Source organism: Patagioenas fasciata, chromosome 3, assembly GCF_037038585.1.
Source record: "Patagioenas fasciata isolate bPatFas1 chromosome 3, bPatFas1.hap1, whole genome shotgun sequence".
NCBI classification, from domain to species: domain Eukaryota; kingdom Metazoa; phylum Chordata; class Aves; order Columbiformes; family Columbidae; genus Patagioenas; species Patagioenas fasciata.
This window is the reverse complement of record NC_092522.1, coordinates 112,237,744-112,257,425: the sequence shown is the minus strand read 5'-3', so window position 1 is coordinate 112,257,425 and position 19,682 is coordinate 112,237,744. Positions and strand designations below refer to the sequence as shown.

The following is a 19,682-nucleotide window of genomic DNA, read 5'->3' as shown; positions in this document are numbered from 1 at the left end:
TAAGTTTTTTTTGAAAGGTTTTACCTATCAGTTGCCTAGTTCAATGTTAATAAAAATGCATGTTTTAAACACAAATATATTCAGCCATAGTGAAGTACTTGTTACTATTAATTTGGTTAGGTATGTTTATTTGGATTTTTGTTGTGTATGGAATAGTTTAAAATGTTCCAAAAGGATAAATGTTAACATCATAGCAAATAGCCCTTACAGAAAAATTGGAATCCCGTTGTACTTAAAACTTCTGAGAAATGGAAACGAATATTTCAGTTCTGAGCACAAGGATCAGTTTTATATGTATATATATATATATGTTTGTTGGTTTTTGTTTGTTTGTTTGTTTTTCTCCAGAAATTTACAGGGCTTTTTTAGTTTCTTGTCAATTATTTTCACAGGCTGATCCAACAGAGTTGATTCAGGTGGTCACGAAGCACGTTACTCAGTACGGTTATACAGACTGGCCTGAAGAAATGGCAACTTTGATAAATCAGCTGCATTACTACAATGAACGGCTGCTGGATTTCACTCAAGCTCAGATTCTGCAAGGACTTGGCAAAGGAGTGGACGTGCAGAGGTTTACAGCAGATGGACAGTACAAGAGAGAAACAATACTAGGATTGGCAGAGTAAGTAATGTCTATTATGTTTATTTTCTTTATTTTAAAATTGAATTACTCTAAGCTTTAAATCAGGAAAGTAAATTGAAAGTAGTGCTGACCTTTACAAGGGATAAGTAACCAGCTGCTTTAGATATTTACACTGTAATGGTGCTACAATTGAAGCCTTTTCTGTTTAACTACTCCACTTAAATGAAATGTTACTCAAATAAATGGGTCGATAACTTTTAATGGAAGCTATAACTCTTTATTTATTAACTACTAATATTAAAGTTGATCAGGGATGGATTAAATCAGAGCATAGATGAAGGTCTGATCTTTTTGTTGCTGGTAAACCTGCCCTAGTAATCTATTAGGTTATGGTCAAGCATCAAACTTGAATGAACTCTATTTTTTAAAAGATTAATAAAGTATTTTATTTTTAATAATCTAGATAAAGCTATTGTGTATTAAAATCTTTTTCCCCTGTAGTAATTTGGAAGCAATGAAGCCTTAACTTTACATGTTCTGATATTTAGAATGTTTTCTCTCACCTTTCAGTTATCCAGAATAGAAAAACACGAAAGATACAGGATTGTACTTTCTTGTCATTTAAAAGGTATCATTAACATCTGCATACAGGTACTTTAAGCTGTGAACAAGTCATGAATATACTTGAGTTTTGTATGTTTTGAAGAGCATCACAGTTGATTAGTGCTAGACTGTCAGTGGAAGAGGTCTGTGCAATGAAAAGCTTTTAATATAGTTTTTAACCTAATTTTAAACTATTCTGTGCATAAAGCTTTTGAAGAGCCTATTTACGTGTTTACAGCCTTCCACCTATGTAGCTACTTATAGCTACAATTCCAATAGAAGTTTGTTAGTAAAAAAACTGCTGATATGAAATGCTGAATAATAGTACTATAACCTCAGGTTTTGAATACTCAGCTGCTCCTCTGTGAAGAGAAAGTTCCTTACAATAAACAGAGATTAAAAAATAATATGCAAGTGTTAGTAAAAATAAGGCTTCATAGCATGTGGGTGAGAGTGGTGGTTCCATATGAGGCAGTTGCAAAGATCCAATTAATTACTTGTTCGGCTTGTAGCTTGCTTGCTTTAATCTTCTAAGTTGACACTTAATCTGCATTTTCTAATGAATATAATGTGCAAATTTAGTATAATTATGTAGCATAATTTTTGTTACTTTTGAATTACCATTAAGTGCCTCATGTTTTGAATATTTTATGAAGTGCTGTTTGCAGGAACAATACCTGGAAGAGATGGTATCTTATTCACAAAACAGCTTTGTACTAGAATGAGCAATTCACTAAAACTACTTAACAAATAGTTGTTAGTTTTATCGTCCATATTTGGCGTACTGCTATTAGAGCTTATTGTGCCTTATTTATCAAATGTTTAAAGATCTGGGTGCCTCACACTCATTCAAGTTCAGTTCTCAAGCAGTTAAGAATTTATTTGGACAAAATAGAGACAGAATGTGTCCGGAAAGGGATTAGACTGAATGGGAGTTCTTGAGTAATCAGGTGAAGTCACATGTAGCTTCAGGCTGTGTACAAGGTCTCTAAATTATTCCTTTACTTGAGTCCAGCTTTTGGGTGGCTTTTTTTTTTTTTTTGGTTCACTTTCTTTGAGTTCTTCAGCCCTTCACCACTGCTCTTAAAATATTGAAATGAGAAGTTATTTTAATGTTTTAATACCAGTTTCTTCTTTGCCTTATGTCACTAATCTGAAATACTTATTTTAGCTTTTTAGAAAAATTGTGCAATTATCAAGCAATCTCCATTTCGTATCTGAACATTCAGTAAGCACAAGGTGGGAATGAGTTTGGTGCATATGTCCCTTTCCAGAAGAGTAAAGCAGAAGCTCTTGTATAAAACCACTTTGAATGTACTTTACCTCTTATTAGTGCCTTGTTCTGAACTGGTGTGTGTGCTTTTGCAGTGCTGCTCTGCACTGGTGCCAGTGTAGGTGCAGCCCCTTCTCCTGTATGCATTGCTGCTGCAGGACTTAACCAACAACCATAGCCTTCCATCTCATTTTCCTGCTTGAAGCATGAGAAGGAACTAAATGCTCTTGACTTAAATCTTCATTTCACTTCTTCAAGTTGGACTTTTTTTTTTTGAGGGTGGGCAACTGGAAAAGTTGATCTCATTTCCCTCTGTTATGATTGAATCCAGTGGTGGTTCTAATGCTTTGTAGCTAACTGATGTCAACAGAAAGCATTGAAGACAGTGATTGTAAGCAAAGACATGCACATGTATGATACAAAAGAGTCTTTTGAGAACAGAATAGAAAAAAAAGTGCTCTGAGCTTCCAAATTCTATTTTTGTGAGCCTGAAGATTGTCAGATTGTCGGCAAAATCTCAGCTGAATACCACTGCACAGATGTATTTTTTGATACTTTCACAGTCATGGCTTTTGGTACTTTGGAAATGCATGCTAGCACATGGGCAAGGTGGCCAAGAACCATCCACAAGAACTGCCTCTGACTTTGTTATTGCACCAGTCTCAGAAGCACATCCAAACTGTGCCTGCACTGGAGCCTTTGGTGGGGATTTCTCTGGCAGTCCTGGGGCTCACAGAGACAGGCACTAAGGTCTGGGCATGTAAAGGGGTCTGTAAAATAAACTTAATATGTCATTTACAAGGTAATGGCCGTTTTTTTCACCTTTTCATTGTGAACTACTTGTTCTTGTCTTGTCAGTGTTATCTTGACAATGAATAACTTGTTACTCTTCTTCATTTTTACAGTATAATTTCCTTAAACCTCCATTGCCTTGTGCTGCCACTGCATGCAGCTCTTAAGACAGAAAGACAGGATGTTAGTAAGTTTATAAAGTGCTAAGGGGAATGGATTCCACTAGCTCCAAGTGCCACTCCAGATTTGTACGGTTGACTGAGTTTTTGTGCAACTAAAGCATTCATATCATCTTCCTCTTTCCCTGGATCACCAAATCACAGAATGGTTGAGATTGGAACCTCTGGAGATCATCTTGCCCAACCCCCCTGCTCAAGCAGGGGTGCCCAGTGCCAATTGCCAATGACCACGTCGAGCTGGCTTTTCAATATTTCCAAGGCTGAAGACTTCAGAGCCTCTCTGGGCAACCTATGCCAGTGCTCATTCACCCTCACAGTGTAAAAGTATTTCCTGATGTTCAGATAGAACCTCCTGTGTTTCACTTTGTGCCCATTATCTCTTGTTGTGTCACTGGGCACCACTGAAAAGAGCCTGGCTCCATCCTCTTTGTACCCTCTGTTCAGATATTTACATACATTGATGAGATCCCCTTGAGCCTTCTCCAGGCTGAACAGTCTCAGCTCTCTCAACCTTTCCTCATAGGAGAGATGCTGCAGTCCCTTAATCCCTTCAGTGGACTCTCTCCAGTAGCTCCATTGTTCATTTCAGAACTGCTCAGTTCATTCCAGACGTTGTTGTGGTATTTACTTTTTAAGCAAAGGGTTATTAGGTCATTCCAAAAGATCACCCTTTCCTTCTGTCAAGATATTCTGTATCTCAATTGATGATACAAAGAAAGTAATATATTGTAGGGTTGTTTGGGTTTGTTTTGTTTTTTTAATTAATTAAACTATTGAGATCAGTGTTGAGGACTAGCCTGCAGACATGAGGAAAAAGGTTTTTTACGATGAGGGTGGTGCAATACTGGCACAGATAGCCCAGAGAGGTGGTAGGTGCATCATCTTGCCTCATCCAAGGCCAGGCTGGAGGAGGCTCTGAGCAACCTGATCTAGCTGAAGATGTCTGTGCTCATTGCAGGAGGGTTGGAGTAGATGAGCTTTGAAGGTCCCTTCCAACTCAAACCATTCTGTGATTCTGTGAATACTGCTGTTAAGCTTGTCACCTCCAGCATATTTTTCCCAAATATCCTGTTTTCTTCCCCTTAGGCACTGGCTTACTCACTGTGCAGTTCTTGCATCAGTCTTCACTCTAACTAGTAATCCTTGTATTGACAGCACATGAAATGATTTCTCAAAAATGCAAAGGAATGTAAGTTTACATGTATTGTGATTTGACAACAGGTGTTGTATATCCTTGGTTAAAAAGAGATCTGCTTTTATGTACTGAGTGACAACCTGCACAAACTGTGGCTACTAATCTGGAATTTACAATGTCATTTTGTCGTGGTACTTCTTAAAGTCGAAAAATAGAATAGAACATCTTCTTCTAAAAGATCACATGAGTCTTACTGAGTATTTTTGAAAAAGTTGAGATCATCATCCTCTTGCACATACATCATTGCTTGCTGCCTTAAAAGCATCTGTTTGTGTTGAAGTGTTGAGTCCAGTTTCAAGAGGGCGAGTTCAGGCAGCCTTGCTGTGCTGGAAAATCAGAGGGAAGGTGCCATGGTCATTGGAACAGAAGAGATGGAATTTTTAATCTTCTTCAATGTATTTCAATACGTACTTTTATTTATCTTAGAATATTTTTCTTTTAATGGTTGTCTTCTGCCCCCTTTACTTTGCATACGTGTCTTTCTGTGTAAAGTGCCTAATATTTTTCAGGGTTTGCCATATCACTACTTGTGGATTTTTTTGTTGTTTTTATCGTTTTTGTTTTGTTTTGATTTTTAAGTGTGTGTGGGATTGAACTACTATAGCAATACTTACAATGCAAAGGCTATTCTGATAGCTGATTGTGAAGCTTTTTTAGCATTATGTTCTTTCTTGGCATTTTGCTTTTCTACTCTGCATCGTATATCGTATTTTAACTTTACAGTATCTGTCACAGTGGAATGTAATGATACGTTGGATTGAGTGTCTAAAAATCAGAATTGAGGTGTATGGATATGTCAGCTGTGCACCTGCAGTGGCAAGAAAGTCATAGACTCCAGCTGTCAGCCTTGTTTAGCATAGATCAAGATACAGTATAGATCTATGTTTGAAAATGACAAAAAAAAGAAAAAGAACAGGGAGGATTTGTTCTCTAATCTGTAGGGTTTTCTGCCTTCCTTTTAGTGACATACATGGATCATGCTGTACTAAAATGTACTAGAAGTTATTGTTGCCTGTGCCCTACACTCTCAGGGTTGCAGAGAACAGTGTAAAGAACCTAAGGAAGTTGTTAAACATAATATGAAATCACTCAAGTTTCTGGAGTTAACATGTGTCCTATATTAATATAATTTTGTAAACTAATTTACTGATAGTTGCTTTTATATATTGTGATAGTTCTTGTTCTGTAAGGTTTTTTTCCTTAGTCCCAAATGACTTTTTGATTACAGAATCTGGACAAATAGGGTCAGCAGAATTCACGTTAAATGCAGTTTTAAAAAACTTGTTCATGACACGTCTATTAGAATATAATTACAAACTGATAGTATTTTTCTTGGAATTATTCTGATGAAACAAACACACACCACAGCATCAGCCTTAATAATATTGCTCCTATACCAGCCTAAAAACAAGAACCACCTGTGTCTGTTTGAACCATATGAACTTCAGTGGATTAGTAGGAATTAATACGAAGTTGTCTTCAGGCTTTGATCACTTAACAGATTCTGCATCTGTTGTTTTGTTAAAAGAATATACAATAATAAACAAATTTTAGTATTTTTAAGACATGTATGGAGTGGAGCTGGACATCTTCAAAACTTCTTTTAATCTTCAGACCTTCTTTTAGTCTGCAAACGTGCAGAATGTTTCTGCCTGTGAACTTATAGGAAGAGCTTTGAGGACCTACATACCGGTTGTGCCAGAACACTGTAGGTGCCAACTGCGACACATTACATCCTTTATCACTTTGTAATAGAAATGAAATGAAAACAGAAGGTTTTTCTTTGGCACAAAGGTGAAGCTGAAACTCTCATTGAGAAACAGAATGCTTTGTGTATTTTCATTTAACAGGGATTCTAGTTTCTTGGTTTATGAAGAAAAAAATGTAAAAAGAAATAGTTTTGTAATGTAAATATTTGTTTTCCTGTGGTGTCTCTAGGGGCTTAGTGTAACTTTTCCTTCTTTCCTTTCATGTCTCTCCTCTATAAGAACACTTGAAGAAAATGTCTACAAGATTGCTGTTTCTTTGGCCCAGCGATACAGTGTTCCGCTTTGGGAGGTTTATATGACCCATCTGGAATTTCTGTTCACTGACAGTGGGTAAGTTGTCTCCCCTGCAAATACACATACAATTTCTATACACAAAAATATTTGCTAACCTATGAGAAAACTGAAGTATATTGGGGGTAGAGTTCGGTTTGTGTTTCTGTGTTTCATGTGTTGTGATACTTTGGGAATTTTTGTCTCTGCCATGCAATGCTTTTGTAACTAGCCATGAAAAGAGGTGTTACAAGCAAGGATAAAGTCCATCGGTGTCTTATTGTTCTTCTGAGTTTGTTTCCGTGTTTAGGTTTCAATGGCTTTCAATGCTTAGTGCCCTTCTCCAATAACGTCTTATTTCTACAGCCTCTTGGAATATGTCCTGAAGCTTGATAGTTTTTATACAATGATTTTAAAAAACCCCAAACTTAGCTGCTTATTGATCTGTCTTCTACATAATAGCAAAGAAAATTAATGTATTGGAGCTTTCCATTCATATTATTATCTATTCATCTCGATTTCAGTTTTTTATAGAAGCACTTCTTTTAAAATTGTTTCTTTGGAACTGTTCCAGCCTACAAGATTCTGGCAGAACAGACGGGGCATTGGTGGGGGCATAAGGAAAGGGATGAGGAATGCTTTTTGTTTCTGTTCCATAGTTGATTCCAGGCCCTTTTTCTTTTTCTTTTCTTTTTTTTTTTTTTTTTAACTTTGACATCTTGTCAGTAAGACAAGTACTTTTGGCCCACTGAAAGATGAATAAAACCATCTGATGAAAGACTGAGCTGCTTGCCTGAATAGTGCACTCAGACGACAGTGATGTAGAGCCCCCTGTGTAATACAGCAGCTCTTATCTACTGTTCTGACAGACATGATCAAATTAGTCTAGTTTGTTTCAAATTTTAAATTGTGAAAGCAGCTTTAGCTTGCAGCAGCATTTGTACCTCTCTTAACATTAACTATTAATTAAAAAGCATTAAAACGTTTTATAAAACATGAGGCATAAAAAACGAAGTCTGATAGATGCTGGTGCAAGATCTGAGATGATGAAATAGCATTCTAAGATTTTCTTTGCTTCCTCCAGAAAACAGAGGAGTCATACCCTCTAAATTTTGATGCTCCTGAATTATTTAGTGCTTTAAACAAAATAGACAGTCAGGATATAAACATGGCAACACCGGGGTGAATGTGAGAGAGCCAGCTGACTTCTCTGGGACTAGAATATTACCTCAGGTATTTTGCAACAGATTTCTGTCATTTTCTTTGTTCTTGTCCTCCATGAGTTAGTATTCATAGAATTCTGAAATCACTGATGTACAAAGTAACAACCTTTTCCCTAATGAAATTCAAAAAACTCTTGAAAATTGATGTATAATAGCATAATATGCTGCTGAGTATGTTTTTGTTGTATCATAATCTCATTTTAAAGTTGATTGACAGCATATGGCCATTACAGTCTATTTTAGTCTTGGGATTATGGCATTAATAATGCATGTCTCGTTATGCATTCATTCTGAATTGAAAAGAAGTTTATTCTAAGACTTAATCTCTTTAACCAAATATGCAGTATTTCTGTAAGCCACTTTACGTAGGGAGAAGCTCAAGAGAAGCACTTGCATAGTTTGTATTAACTATTTATTTGATTACTTGTTGACCAATAAATAGCACATCTTTTTCTTTTATGCTTTGAATTTAAGTCATGAAAATTGTTTAGAATTGCATTTTTTTATTTGATAGAAATTCAATTGATTCTTTTGAAAAATCTGATTACATTTGATTACCAGAAATCCATAAAATGCATGTTATTATTTCAGCAACAAGAAATTTAATGCTTGCCTGTCACAGAATCTATTATTCAAGAATCTTTCTGAACAGCATAATGAACCCTTCATATCCACCACTAGCCCCACACCAAAAACATGGCAAACTTCTGTAGATCCTGTTAGTATAATTTCATGTCCATGTAGCATTTAGTTTGAACTTTGGGTGTGGACAGAAAAGTCTATTCAGATCACACTCTTGAAATACATCAGATCAAATGTCTGTTTTGTCTGATGCTGAGAGTGACTGATGGTTTATTTCCATTAATATTGTACTTATTTCCATTAATAAGGTAGAACGCTTAACAAATAACATGAATTTGGAGAATTAACTGGGTTATATTCTAGGTGTAAAAATAGTTCAAAACTTATTCTCCCTCAGAAGTCAGAGAAACATTTTTAAGCAGAGAGAAGGTTGTGTTTGTAGTATTTGCTGTAAGAGAATAATCTTGGAGAATGAAACTGGAATATATTTCCCTTGGATATCAAAGTGAAACACGAACTTACATGTGGCATTTATACTCAGGAAAAAGTGATGTTGAAATTCTCATTTAATCAATTTAAAGGCAGAAGAAAATCAAATGGGTTTAGAAGACATCAGATTTCCAAATGAAATGTGCTGCCTCATCTGGCATATGATTGGACTCTGGGGAGAGTCAAGGTGATAGTCATCTGTAGCTTACTTCTTTCCTCAGATTTTAGGTAAAACTTTCAGTTGAGAAAGGTATAAACTTGAGATGAGCCTCACCTGATATGCACCCATTTTTCTCCCAGCTGAGGAAAAAAGGAGTGATTGCATTCAGCTGTCTTTTCTGCAGTCAGCTGGAGGTGTCTGGATACGTGCTGTGAAAGAGCTAATGTATTCTTTTCAAAAGGCTCAGGAAAAAAATGTCCTGAAGCAGTGAGACTGGGAGACTGGCTGAGGTCAACCCAAGACATGCTGGTATTTTCAGAAGCTTTCATGGATGACAGTATGAGAAGCAACTTGATAAAACTGTCAAATGAAATATGCTAAGCATGAATAATAGTGTCAAATAGATTAACCAGTGAACACGAGCCAATTTTTAGTGATAATATCTCAAAGCACGCATAGGTCCTCATTGACTACAGAAAATAGAGTGTAATAGGTTGAGCGAACTTAAAATTGGGCAATAGGAATTGCTAGCATCATTCAAACATAAGTTCGTTTGTTTGTGAGGTTTTTGTTTGTTTTGTTGTTTTGTTCTATAAGGCTTCCTGTACGCATACTTGGGACATATGTCTACTTTTAGCTATAGGTATGCTTAGAGATCTGAGATGCTGCTTTGAATCCCACATCAGTGTTCACGAACCTTAATCTACATGTTCAAGTCAACAGATCAGGAAATAAAAGCACTCCTTAGCTTTTGTTTTTGGAGAATAACAACCATCTAAATATTTATGAATGACTATTTACTCTTTCAAAATGTCTTACAAAGTTGAACCTTAAACGAAGTATTGTCCTGTCTCCCAAATGCACAGCTGAAGAGTCTTTCATGGCTTGTCCAGGCCTTTAAAGCCAAAATTATTTCTAAACACAGGTTATCAACAGTGGAAATAGAAGAAAGAGCACAAAGCCTTGGTCTGTTTGAGACTTTGAAAACCAGTCCTGAAACCTTACATGAACACATGGCTAAATACGTTTACCCAAGTATTGAAGGTAGAGATCACCAGCGGTTGCTTTATTACTTTACACTCCTTGAAAACTGTGGTTGCTCAGAGGTGGTGAAGCATCCTCTTAAACCTGAAACTCACATCCGACTCCTGAAAAAATTCAAAGCAGTTGCACCAGGTAGGAGAGTTCCTATTTTTTTTCTCCATAGCTATGTTTATTATTCTTTTATGTGAGTGTTGACACGGTTGTGCTTTTCTAGTTTATAGTCTCCAGGTAATTTTTTTTTCAGTGAGCATATCAGATGAAGTGATTTAGTAGGTTAGTCATGTGTTGTAGGAGTAAGTTTCTTCTCTTTGTACTACTGGAAATTTGGTTTATCACAGCAAGCAAAAAATATTTTAAAACAGGGCTGGTGATACAAGTTAAAATTATTGGTAGTGATTTATAGTGAATTTTTAAGGAAAAAATACAGAACTCCTAGAGCATGCTTTTTAACACTGCAAGTTTAACATGAATATTCTCAAAGAATTTAAGACAGTTTACCTTTGAAAAGTCTGAGTTACATAGTATATTAGGAACTTTAAGTGTTCTGTTTGTTTGTAGTAGAGGGTAGTTTTATGTTTTATTCTTGATGTTACCTTTTACTTTAGTAGAACTACAACATTATTTGTCCTCCTACATTATCAGACAGTGCCTATAAAAGTGAACTGCTGGAAAACACTCTGAAATTTTGAACACAGGTTTCAATTTGCTTGTTAGTCAAGTGTCAGCAGTATCTTAAATTTCAGTTGAATAACTCCAAATCCAGCTTCAAAATGAAAAATACACACTATATGGGATGACCTGCTGTGGGGCTGAATTAATTGTTCAATACTGGAACCTCATGTGTGTCAGACAGTAAGTTTGCTGCAGAAGTTTGAGAGACTGTGCATATGAATTCATGGATTGCAGGAAGACAAAAAAGGCAGTATTTTTTGGAGGAGGAGAAATTGCCTTTAGTTCTTATTGATGTGTTTAAACACTCGAGTTCTGTGATGCTTGTCAAAGAAAAATCTGACAAGAAGTTATTGTTTCCCTTCAAAACTGTTTTTAAATGTTGCCCCTCCACCCCCCCAAAAAAGTCCAACAACAGACATAAAGTAGTCACTTTGTACAGTGAAAAATTCAATCTATTGTATCACACAATTAAAATTCTCAGTGTTGAGCGTATTCATAGATCATAGGCAAGGAACAACATCAAAGTGTTTGTAGAGGTTGCAGGCCCTAAGCATATGAAAAAGAACATGGGAATAGAAGTTGGTTGTCTTAGGAATTATATGCTTAGAGAATAAAATAGTATTGTTCCTAGAAATATTTTGTTGTTGCTAGGATAATTTGCAAGAGTTCTCCTGTGGGAACTGAAGTAGTAACAGGACTCTTATATTATATAGTTATTCATGTAAATGTATTTGTGTGTTTTGTCTCTAGTTGACCTCATTTAGTTTACTTGTGGTTAGGACCTTGTATTTTTGCCAAGTACCATTTGTTACCTGACCAGAATTCATCTTTTTTAATTTTTAAAGACTTATGTCTTGAGGTGCTTGAGCTTTTCTTGGCTTTATATTAAAAAAAAATAGTAGCACAGTTCTGTATACTATATACATATTATTTTTTCTTTGAGAATTACTTTTTTAGTTTGTATTGATATGTAATGTTAAAATATGTTCCAGGGACTGAGAAATTTCACATACATCACAGATCATAAAATCCTAGCATTACCTGTACACAAACCTGTCTTCCTCCCCAGTCTGTCAATATGTATGATTGTAAAAGGAGAGGGAGGGGAGTCTTTCTGGTTCTGCAGATACTGCTTTAGTACTGATTGTTTTACACAAAAATGTAGAGTTTTAGTAGATTTAACTGTGAATAATGTTTATTTTGTTTGCCTCATTCTCCTTCTGTCAATAGGTCTTAATTACAAAAAGCTAACAGATGAAAATGAAAACCCTCTGGAAACACTGGAGCCCATCCTTACAAGTCAAAATATTTTATCTATTTCCAAACTGGCTCACAAAATTCCTAAAAATGATGGCAGCATGCTGTCACCAAGCTCTGTTTATACTGTCTGGTTACAAAAGCTTTTCTGGAATGGTGATCACCATCTCATTAAAAAAATACCAGAGACCATGGAGGAGTGGATACATGCATATGATATGTGTTCAAAGTACTTCGATAGACTTGATCCAGATGATATTGTCACTTTTATTGATGAAATTACCTTTTCCTCAAGAGCTGTCACAAAGGTAAGCAGATATATTTAAAGAATTGGAGGCCTCAGGTGAAGCATAGTTGAATGTAGTATGAAGGAGAAAGTCTCAACAAAGTTTACATTTTTCATTTTACAGTTTTTAAAGATAAATTCATAAACCTGTCTTCCTCTGCCTACCCCTTCCTTTTATACCTGCGAGTATAAAAAGAGATTTTTATTCAGTTAGGGGAGTTAGCTCTCTAGATAAGAGAGTTTTTGGTGGAATCCCAAAGTCTCTGTATTCTGGCTCAGCAGAGAATAAGATATTCTTCTTGTGTATTTATTTATTTTACTTGCACTCATCCTAAAATTCATTGTGCCGCAGGCTGGTGTTTAGTAGCAGGTTTTTGCATTCTGAGTAGGATACTCCACAGAGAAGTGTTCTGGGCAATGCATATGGTTTCTAGGCACTGTAATAATATAAATGATAAACTCTGTCATAATCTCCATCTGGCTGAAAGCCTGTTATTGAAAGAGCGTGCTTTCATGTCTGTAACACATATTGCCAGATTTGCAGTTTCTTTTTGCCCAGTGAAACCTACTTATAAGGATATTTCTAACATAAGGTTTTACCTGTGCTTTACTGCCAAGCACAAAAAAAAAAGATGAGATTTATTAGATATTTCCTTATTAAAAGATCTTGAGATGTCTTCACTAGCTTCATCTGAAACAAAAAACTGATAAAAAGGAGGTGTTTTGTGGGTTTTTTGTGTCATTATCTTCCCTGTTCTGGATTGTGCTCATTTTCAGGAGGTGTTTATTCACCATGTTCAGTGATATGAATTTTAATTTGTTTCCTCTTTGGATACTGCTTTAGTGTTCCCATAATATCAGTATAAATTTATTAGAGCCCATCTAACCTGCATCTATACCAGAATTTGGTGGAAAAAGAATTCTTTGAAATCCTTGGAAAATGAAGAGCTTTGCCAGCTCCAAATTTGTGCTTTGATCTCGTTGTGATGCTAAACCAACATGTTTTATCGCTGATTCCATCAGTTGTCTCTTAAGCCTGTTCAGCAGAACCACTGTCTTGTTTAGGTATTGTGATCGTACTGAGTGTTTCATGATTATCGGGAAATCCTGACACTCATCCTGAGATCTCAGTTGCCAAACCTGTCCCTGGACTGGGGCAGCCAGGGGTTGACTGTCATCTGATGAGGAGGAAATACTGTCCTCATGGATGATCAACACTAACAAATATTTGAAACTCTTGCTATTAATATATCTTGAGCATTTCAAGATGATTTCTCATGTATTCCAGATGAATGGTGCAGGGAGGGGATGGCTGGCCTCCACTGTTGGATCTGTGTTGAAACACGCTCTGTATTTTTCTTTATTTCTGTTCAGGATTCTAATACAGTTTCTCTACTCTCTTAAGATGAGTAGGAAATATTGATGACAGGATTATTGTGGCTGGTGGCGAAGCAGAACTTTTATCGCAGAAATCTGTTAGCTTTTTGGCCATGAAGGATACTCAAGAAGTGTTTGAAACAGTTGGTCAAATCAGCTGATTTAGTGTGTCTCCTGCACTGGGTTTGGGAATGAAACAGCTGTTTCACCAGTTTGCAGCTTGTTTTGCCTCAGGATCCCATCCAATTTTCTAGTGGAAGTGTACAATGAAAAATTATGGTTGTAGAACCTGGAAACATTTCTCAGACACCTCTTTCCTCTAAGTTTGATCTAAAAAATGCTTCATATATAACAACTGCCTTTTGGCTTGCAGTTTTTGCTTAAAATTTTATCTTGTTTTGAGACTACACTGGTCATGTGATCACTCTTATAATCACTAATTCAGCACTTTCTTCCCAGTTCTATGGCCAAGTACTTTATTATATCAGTTTCCCATTCCCACAACAGATGCACATTTCTGTATTTCATGGAAATGCTGCAAAATAACGTGGTAGTTACGATCAAATAATCTGTGTTGTCACTAATACAGCTGAGTTTCCTCACACATAGAAAATTTGTGGTAAACTTAAGTGGACCTTGAGAGAAAGCTTAAAGTGAGATAGTGTAAGCTGGTTTTTTAGGAGTGCTGAGAAGTAAATTGTCTCCTTCCCCATTTGCAAAAAAAAGATAAAAAAGCAACTGCTGCACACACCATCCCCTTCCCACCCACTCAAAATTACAAAAGGAGAGGAGGGAAGGAGAGATGGAGTCGTCCAGTGAAGTGATGAAACACACCCCATCATTATCCTTGTGGAACAGCACTTCTATCTAAAAGCCCTTCTTGGTCAGAAATGATCAAGTCTCGAGTGATGAGGGGTAGCGCTATGCTACATAGCAGCAGAGGCTGCATGAGTTGAACTTCAAGGGTACCAGTGATGTTGTCATGATGTGGGAATTTAGGAAGCAGACGTCATATTATCCCCCACCCTTTCAATATATCAGCAGTAGTAAGCAGAGGCAGGTGACGGGCCAAAAAAACAATAGGAAGCTGCTTCTGCTTGTGTGTCCCTTGATATGACAGAGAACCTGGGAGCAGAATATGTAATTGTACCAAAGGGAATGAAAGCACAGGGATTTAGTGCTGACTTCTGCAACTTCTCATTCTTAGCGAGAAAGATAGGAATGTGCTGGAATTTTGCAGGAGGCCCTTTTCTTCATCTATCTCTTTCCATTTGCTCTTTTTATCTTTTTAAAAATATATTTCAGCATGAAACACTGCATTTGTGTGTAATGTCAATAATTACAGCATGGTTGGTAAAGAAGAGAGGACAACTGGAGGTCTGATGTATTAATATTACAGAATTTTCTTCCTGATCACATAGAGAAATAGTTTGCGTTTACATGGTGTGAAGATGCTGTAGCTGTTAAGTGCATTGTTGCTCCTTCTGTCCTACTAGTAAATCACGTCTGAGAGGAAAGAGGTAGTATTGAAAATTGAAGGATAATTGACTTTCCAATGAGTTGGGCCAGCAGTGACTGAATAAGAAGGTGGATGAATGAGCAGCGCTTGACTGGGCAAAGGACTTGAGACAATATCTAAAATGGAGAAATGGATGAGTGATTTGCACTCATGAAAGGGCAACTAACATTGTAGCGCAAACTTCTGGTTTAGAGTGTGATGAGATTTCAGATGCTCTTGGCTCTCAGAGCTCGGAGATTCTTTTCTCCCCTGTTTCTTGCAATCATTAGAAAATAGTTACTACCTGGAAGATGAGATTCAATTCCCCAACCCTAAGGGTTCAGAGAAGTGGTGACACTGGGTGGTGGGAACTGTATGAGCAGAAGTGCATCATGGTGGGACTTCAGTAAATCATAGATCCAAAGTAATGTGGTTAATGTACTGTATATTCTGTATGAGACAGATCAGACCGCTTCTAATATTTGTTGATCTGCAGCATATCCTTTAGGGTGTGTTTTACATTTTTTTCAGGAGTTAAGGGTAACCTGTGAATCCAGAGTAGTCCTTGATTAGCGGCTAATTATTCACAGCTTAATTTTTAAAAATGCCTTTTTTTGCTAAGCTAAATTTTTCTAGTTTTGAAATTTCCTCTGTAGACCTTTTGTCTGCTATATTAAAGAGGTATTTGTCAAAATTTACTTCCACAGTCAGACATTCAGCAGAGGCAGCTTAAACTTGGCTTTGATAACCTGAATAGACTGACCTTGGGAAGTTCTCTGCTCTCTTTTTTTCTTTCCTTTTCCCTTCTTTTCTTTCCCTTCTTTTCTTTCTTTTCTGTTTTTCCCAGTTCTTGCATTATTATCACAGCTTTTCTTTGGATCCAGAATCCCTGTTAAGTTGAAGAAAGTAGAGACTGATGCAATATTCCCGTTGTGTTTGTGGTAAATGAAACAGGTGAAGTCCTTTACTCGTCAGTACCCTCCTCACACACTGAAGGTCTGAGGTATTGATCTTCTGACCACAGCAGCTCACTGCTGCAAGCAGTGGGAGGGTGGCACTTCTACTTAGAAATGGTTTTATTTCTGAATAGCTTTTCAAGTTTTTCTGAGGAAATAATAATTCAGTCCACCTCCGTAGTAGCACGTGAAAGCTATTTGCATGTATGGAACAGATTTCTCCCTGCATGGGAGATAGTCCAAAACTTCAGTGGAACTTCTGCTTATATTTTTGCATGCGTTTTGAGTTGGTCATCTTTTTTTCCAGCAGCCCTGTTTGCTTTTAGGTAATGCTGACTTCATAGATTCTTAATTACATTATAGTAATAATAATATCAACTTTTTTATCTTGATTATTTCCCATTTATTCCCTTTTGTGTGATCTGTGTGAAGCATTTTAGGTAATTTGGGGTTTGTTTTTATTCCTTTGTTGCCAACATTTTGTTCCTTGTGCTATAGTTATATCTACAAAGAACCATCTGTTTCAGAGCTCATAGGCCATTGCCCTGATCTTTGTTGATTAACAGTACTCTGAAAAAAAATCCCAGCACAACAAAACCGAAAAACAAAACCACAGCTGAAAACAATTACTTTTTTAATTGCTGTGTTTTCGTTATTGAGCACACACCACAAATGGGGAGGGGGACAATATATTGACTAGGAAGAAAAGACTATACATTAGACAGCAAAAGCAGAATAAAAAGCAGTGGTATCATTAGCTAAGTCTTCTATAGAGAAAGAGAAGTTGAAATTTTTTGTACACAGGCTCTTCCATAGGCTTGGCCACATTTGTTCAAACTGTGGCTGATGACATTTTTTGTTTACTACTCCATCCAACTTATTCTCCAGCTTCTGATGCAAAGAAAGAACATAGCTTTCGACTTGATGTTTTTAATGGAAAGGTTGACTCTTCTCTGTGTCAGTAATGCTTTTTTAAGCGTTTTCTTCTTGCTAAAGCATGAACACAATATCCACATTTTGACCGCACACCAAATGGGTGTGGAGTGGGAACCTGTTACAGCAGGATATTAACCTGCATCATGATCTCTTTCAATTTTAATGACTTTAAATGGCATTTGAAATAATTGTATAAAAAAGCTCAGTTTAAAAAAAAAAGCCCAAAGTCATGTTCAGTATCTTTTGTCTGACTGATTGATTTCTTAATGCTGTATAAAATGCTAAGGAAAAAGACAGGACATGACATTGCCTGAAGATGTACAAGAAGTGTGTTAATAGTGTTCTTGCATAGCGTGACTGCATTCAGATATTACCTTTTGAATTACTTGGCTTCTTTTTATCACTTTTGTATCACTATGTCCCAGTTTGGTTGGTTTGTTTTTTCTGACCTTGTTTTCTGCTTTAGTATTGACAGTACCTCTTTTTCCAGTATCAGTACATTTTTAGATACTTCATTGTGCCTTACCATTAATGTAGTTATTTTAATTAAATCTACTTCAGGAGTGCATAATAGGAAACTTCATGAATAATGTCTTTTCTTTAGCTAGTTCCTTACATGCATTAAAACTTTTACAGTGATCTCCATATGAACTGTACTGAGTTTGGCAGGGATGGAGTTTCTTCACAGCAGTGTCTATGGGGCTGTGCTTTGGATTTGTGACTAAAACAGTGTTGATAATACCCAGTGTTTTGGCTGTTGCTTGCACAGTGTCCAGGCTTTCTCTTTATCTCAACACCCCAGCCCTGAGTAGGCTGCAGGTGGGCAAAAAGTGGGGGGGGACACAGTCAGGACAGCTGACCTGGGCTGGCCAAAGGTGCGTTCCATGCCTTATAACATCATGTTCAGCAGTAAGAAATGGGTTGGTGGGTGTCCTCCAAGATGGTTGTTGCTTGGAGATTGGCTGGGCATTGGTCTGCTTGTGGGAGGTGGTGAGTGATTGCCTTTGCATCGCTTAGTTTTAGTTTGCTAATATTTTTTACCTCTGTCTTTCATGTATTAAACTATCTTAATCTCAGTCAACAAGTTTTATTGATTTTGCTCTTCTTTTTCTGTCACCCCTCCCCCCAGTGGAAACCGGGAACGAGCTTTTATTATTCCATAACCGTTTAACCCACATCTGAATTAACTAATGTAATTTACTTTTCATCCTATATTATCTGGTTGGCTTGTGGCTATATGACATTTAGTTGATGGAATATGTAAAGCTGGGATTTAGTGGCAGACGTGGGAGCTGGGCCAAACTGTTCCATCAGAACATCAGGAAACATTTTTCATTATGAGGGTGACTGATCACTGGCACAGGTTGCATAGGGAGGTTGTGGAGTCTCCCACTCTGGAGATATTCAAAAGCCACATGGACATGGTCCTTGGCAACTGACTGTAGGTTGTCCTGTTTGAGCAGGTGCTTTGGACCATGTGCCTTCCAGAGGTCCCTTCCAAGCTCAGCCATTCTGTGTTTCAGTGTTACTGGGATCCCAGGTTCCTGTGGCAGTAAAAGGAGGGGACCTGTTTCCATCGTCTCAATATTGCGTGCCAGTCACTGGCAATGAGAGTGGCAGGGTCAACATCTCCATGTGCAAGTGAATATTGCTTGTACAATACTTTATTAAGAAATACTTACGTATTCTGCAGCAAATTGGCTCCTGAAATGAGTTCTTACCCTGAGGAGTGAAATCTGTTGAACTGAAATAGTATGTGATGTTTCTTGATTTGAAAATGAATGAAAACAGATTTTCAGGATTTTTCATTCCACATTATAGCCTATAGAATTAAAAATCTTTTTAAACTGTAAAAGCTTTTTGAAAAGAAATCTCCACATGCAAACAAATATTGAACTGGCCCCTAAGCTACTCTTTTTTGTCAATGGGCATGATACCTAATCTCATTACTGAAGCTGACTAGAAGTATGGAGGTTAGCCATTCATGTTCTGTAATAAAATAACCAGAGAAATGATATGTTGGTAGTGCTGCTTTTTGCACTATGCAAATATGAATGAAAAATTAAATTAGTCTTGGGAAAGAACCTGTAGGTTTTTTTTTTTCCTAATGCTTTATTCTGTATGTGCTTATGGCATCACGATGTCTAAACTGGCAGTATATTCATGCTGTTCTCTAGGATATAACAGTTAGATGGAGTACTAAAATTGTTTGCTTTTTGCATCTCTTAATTGCATTTTGAACATTAGAATGTACAGTAGAAGGGGAGAAATGAAATATGTTGCTGTTTTCATCTTCTATCATGTTTATAAAACAGATACATAAATCCATCTGTGGCTGTTAAATTTTAAGGTGATGAGGAGAGTATCACCTTTTCCTCGCTTAGAGCAAAACCTGATATGGAGACGTTGTTCAAAGTAACAAAATCACAATTAATTTCTTTTGGTGGGAATGCAACTAAGTTGTATTTGGAACTTAATGATAAAATACCCTTTGTATTTACCCTGTCAATACTGGCAAGTTTTCTTAGCTCTTACAAT

General features: G+C 36.8%; 1 protein-coding gene across 3 annotated transcripts in view; it reads left to right on the top strand.

The window, feature by feature from the left end:
- The window catches only part of NBAS (NBAS subunit of NRZ tethering complex), a 185,089-nt gene that overhangs the window by 111,148 nt on the left and 54,259 nt on the right, over window positions 1–19,682 (top strand). For all 3 annotated transcript variants that reach the window (XM_071807074.1, XM_065834472.2, XM_071807075.1), the window contains 4 exons: window positions 393–622; window positions 6,614–6,724; window positions 10,044–10,294; window positions 12,065–12,399. In XM_071807074.1, the coding sequence (XP_071663175.1) occupies window positions 393–622; window positions 6,614–6,724; window positions 10,044–10,294; window positions 12,065–12,399 (927 nt within the window). The remainder of the gene's footprint in view (window positions 1–392; window positions 623–6,613; window positions 6,725–10,043; window positions 10,295–12,064; window positions 12,400–19,682) is intronic.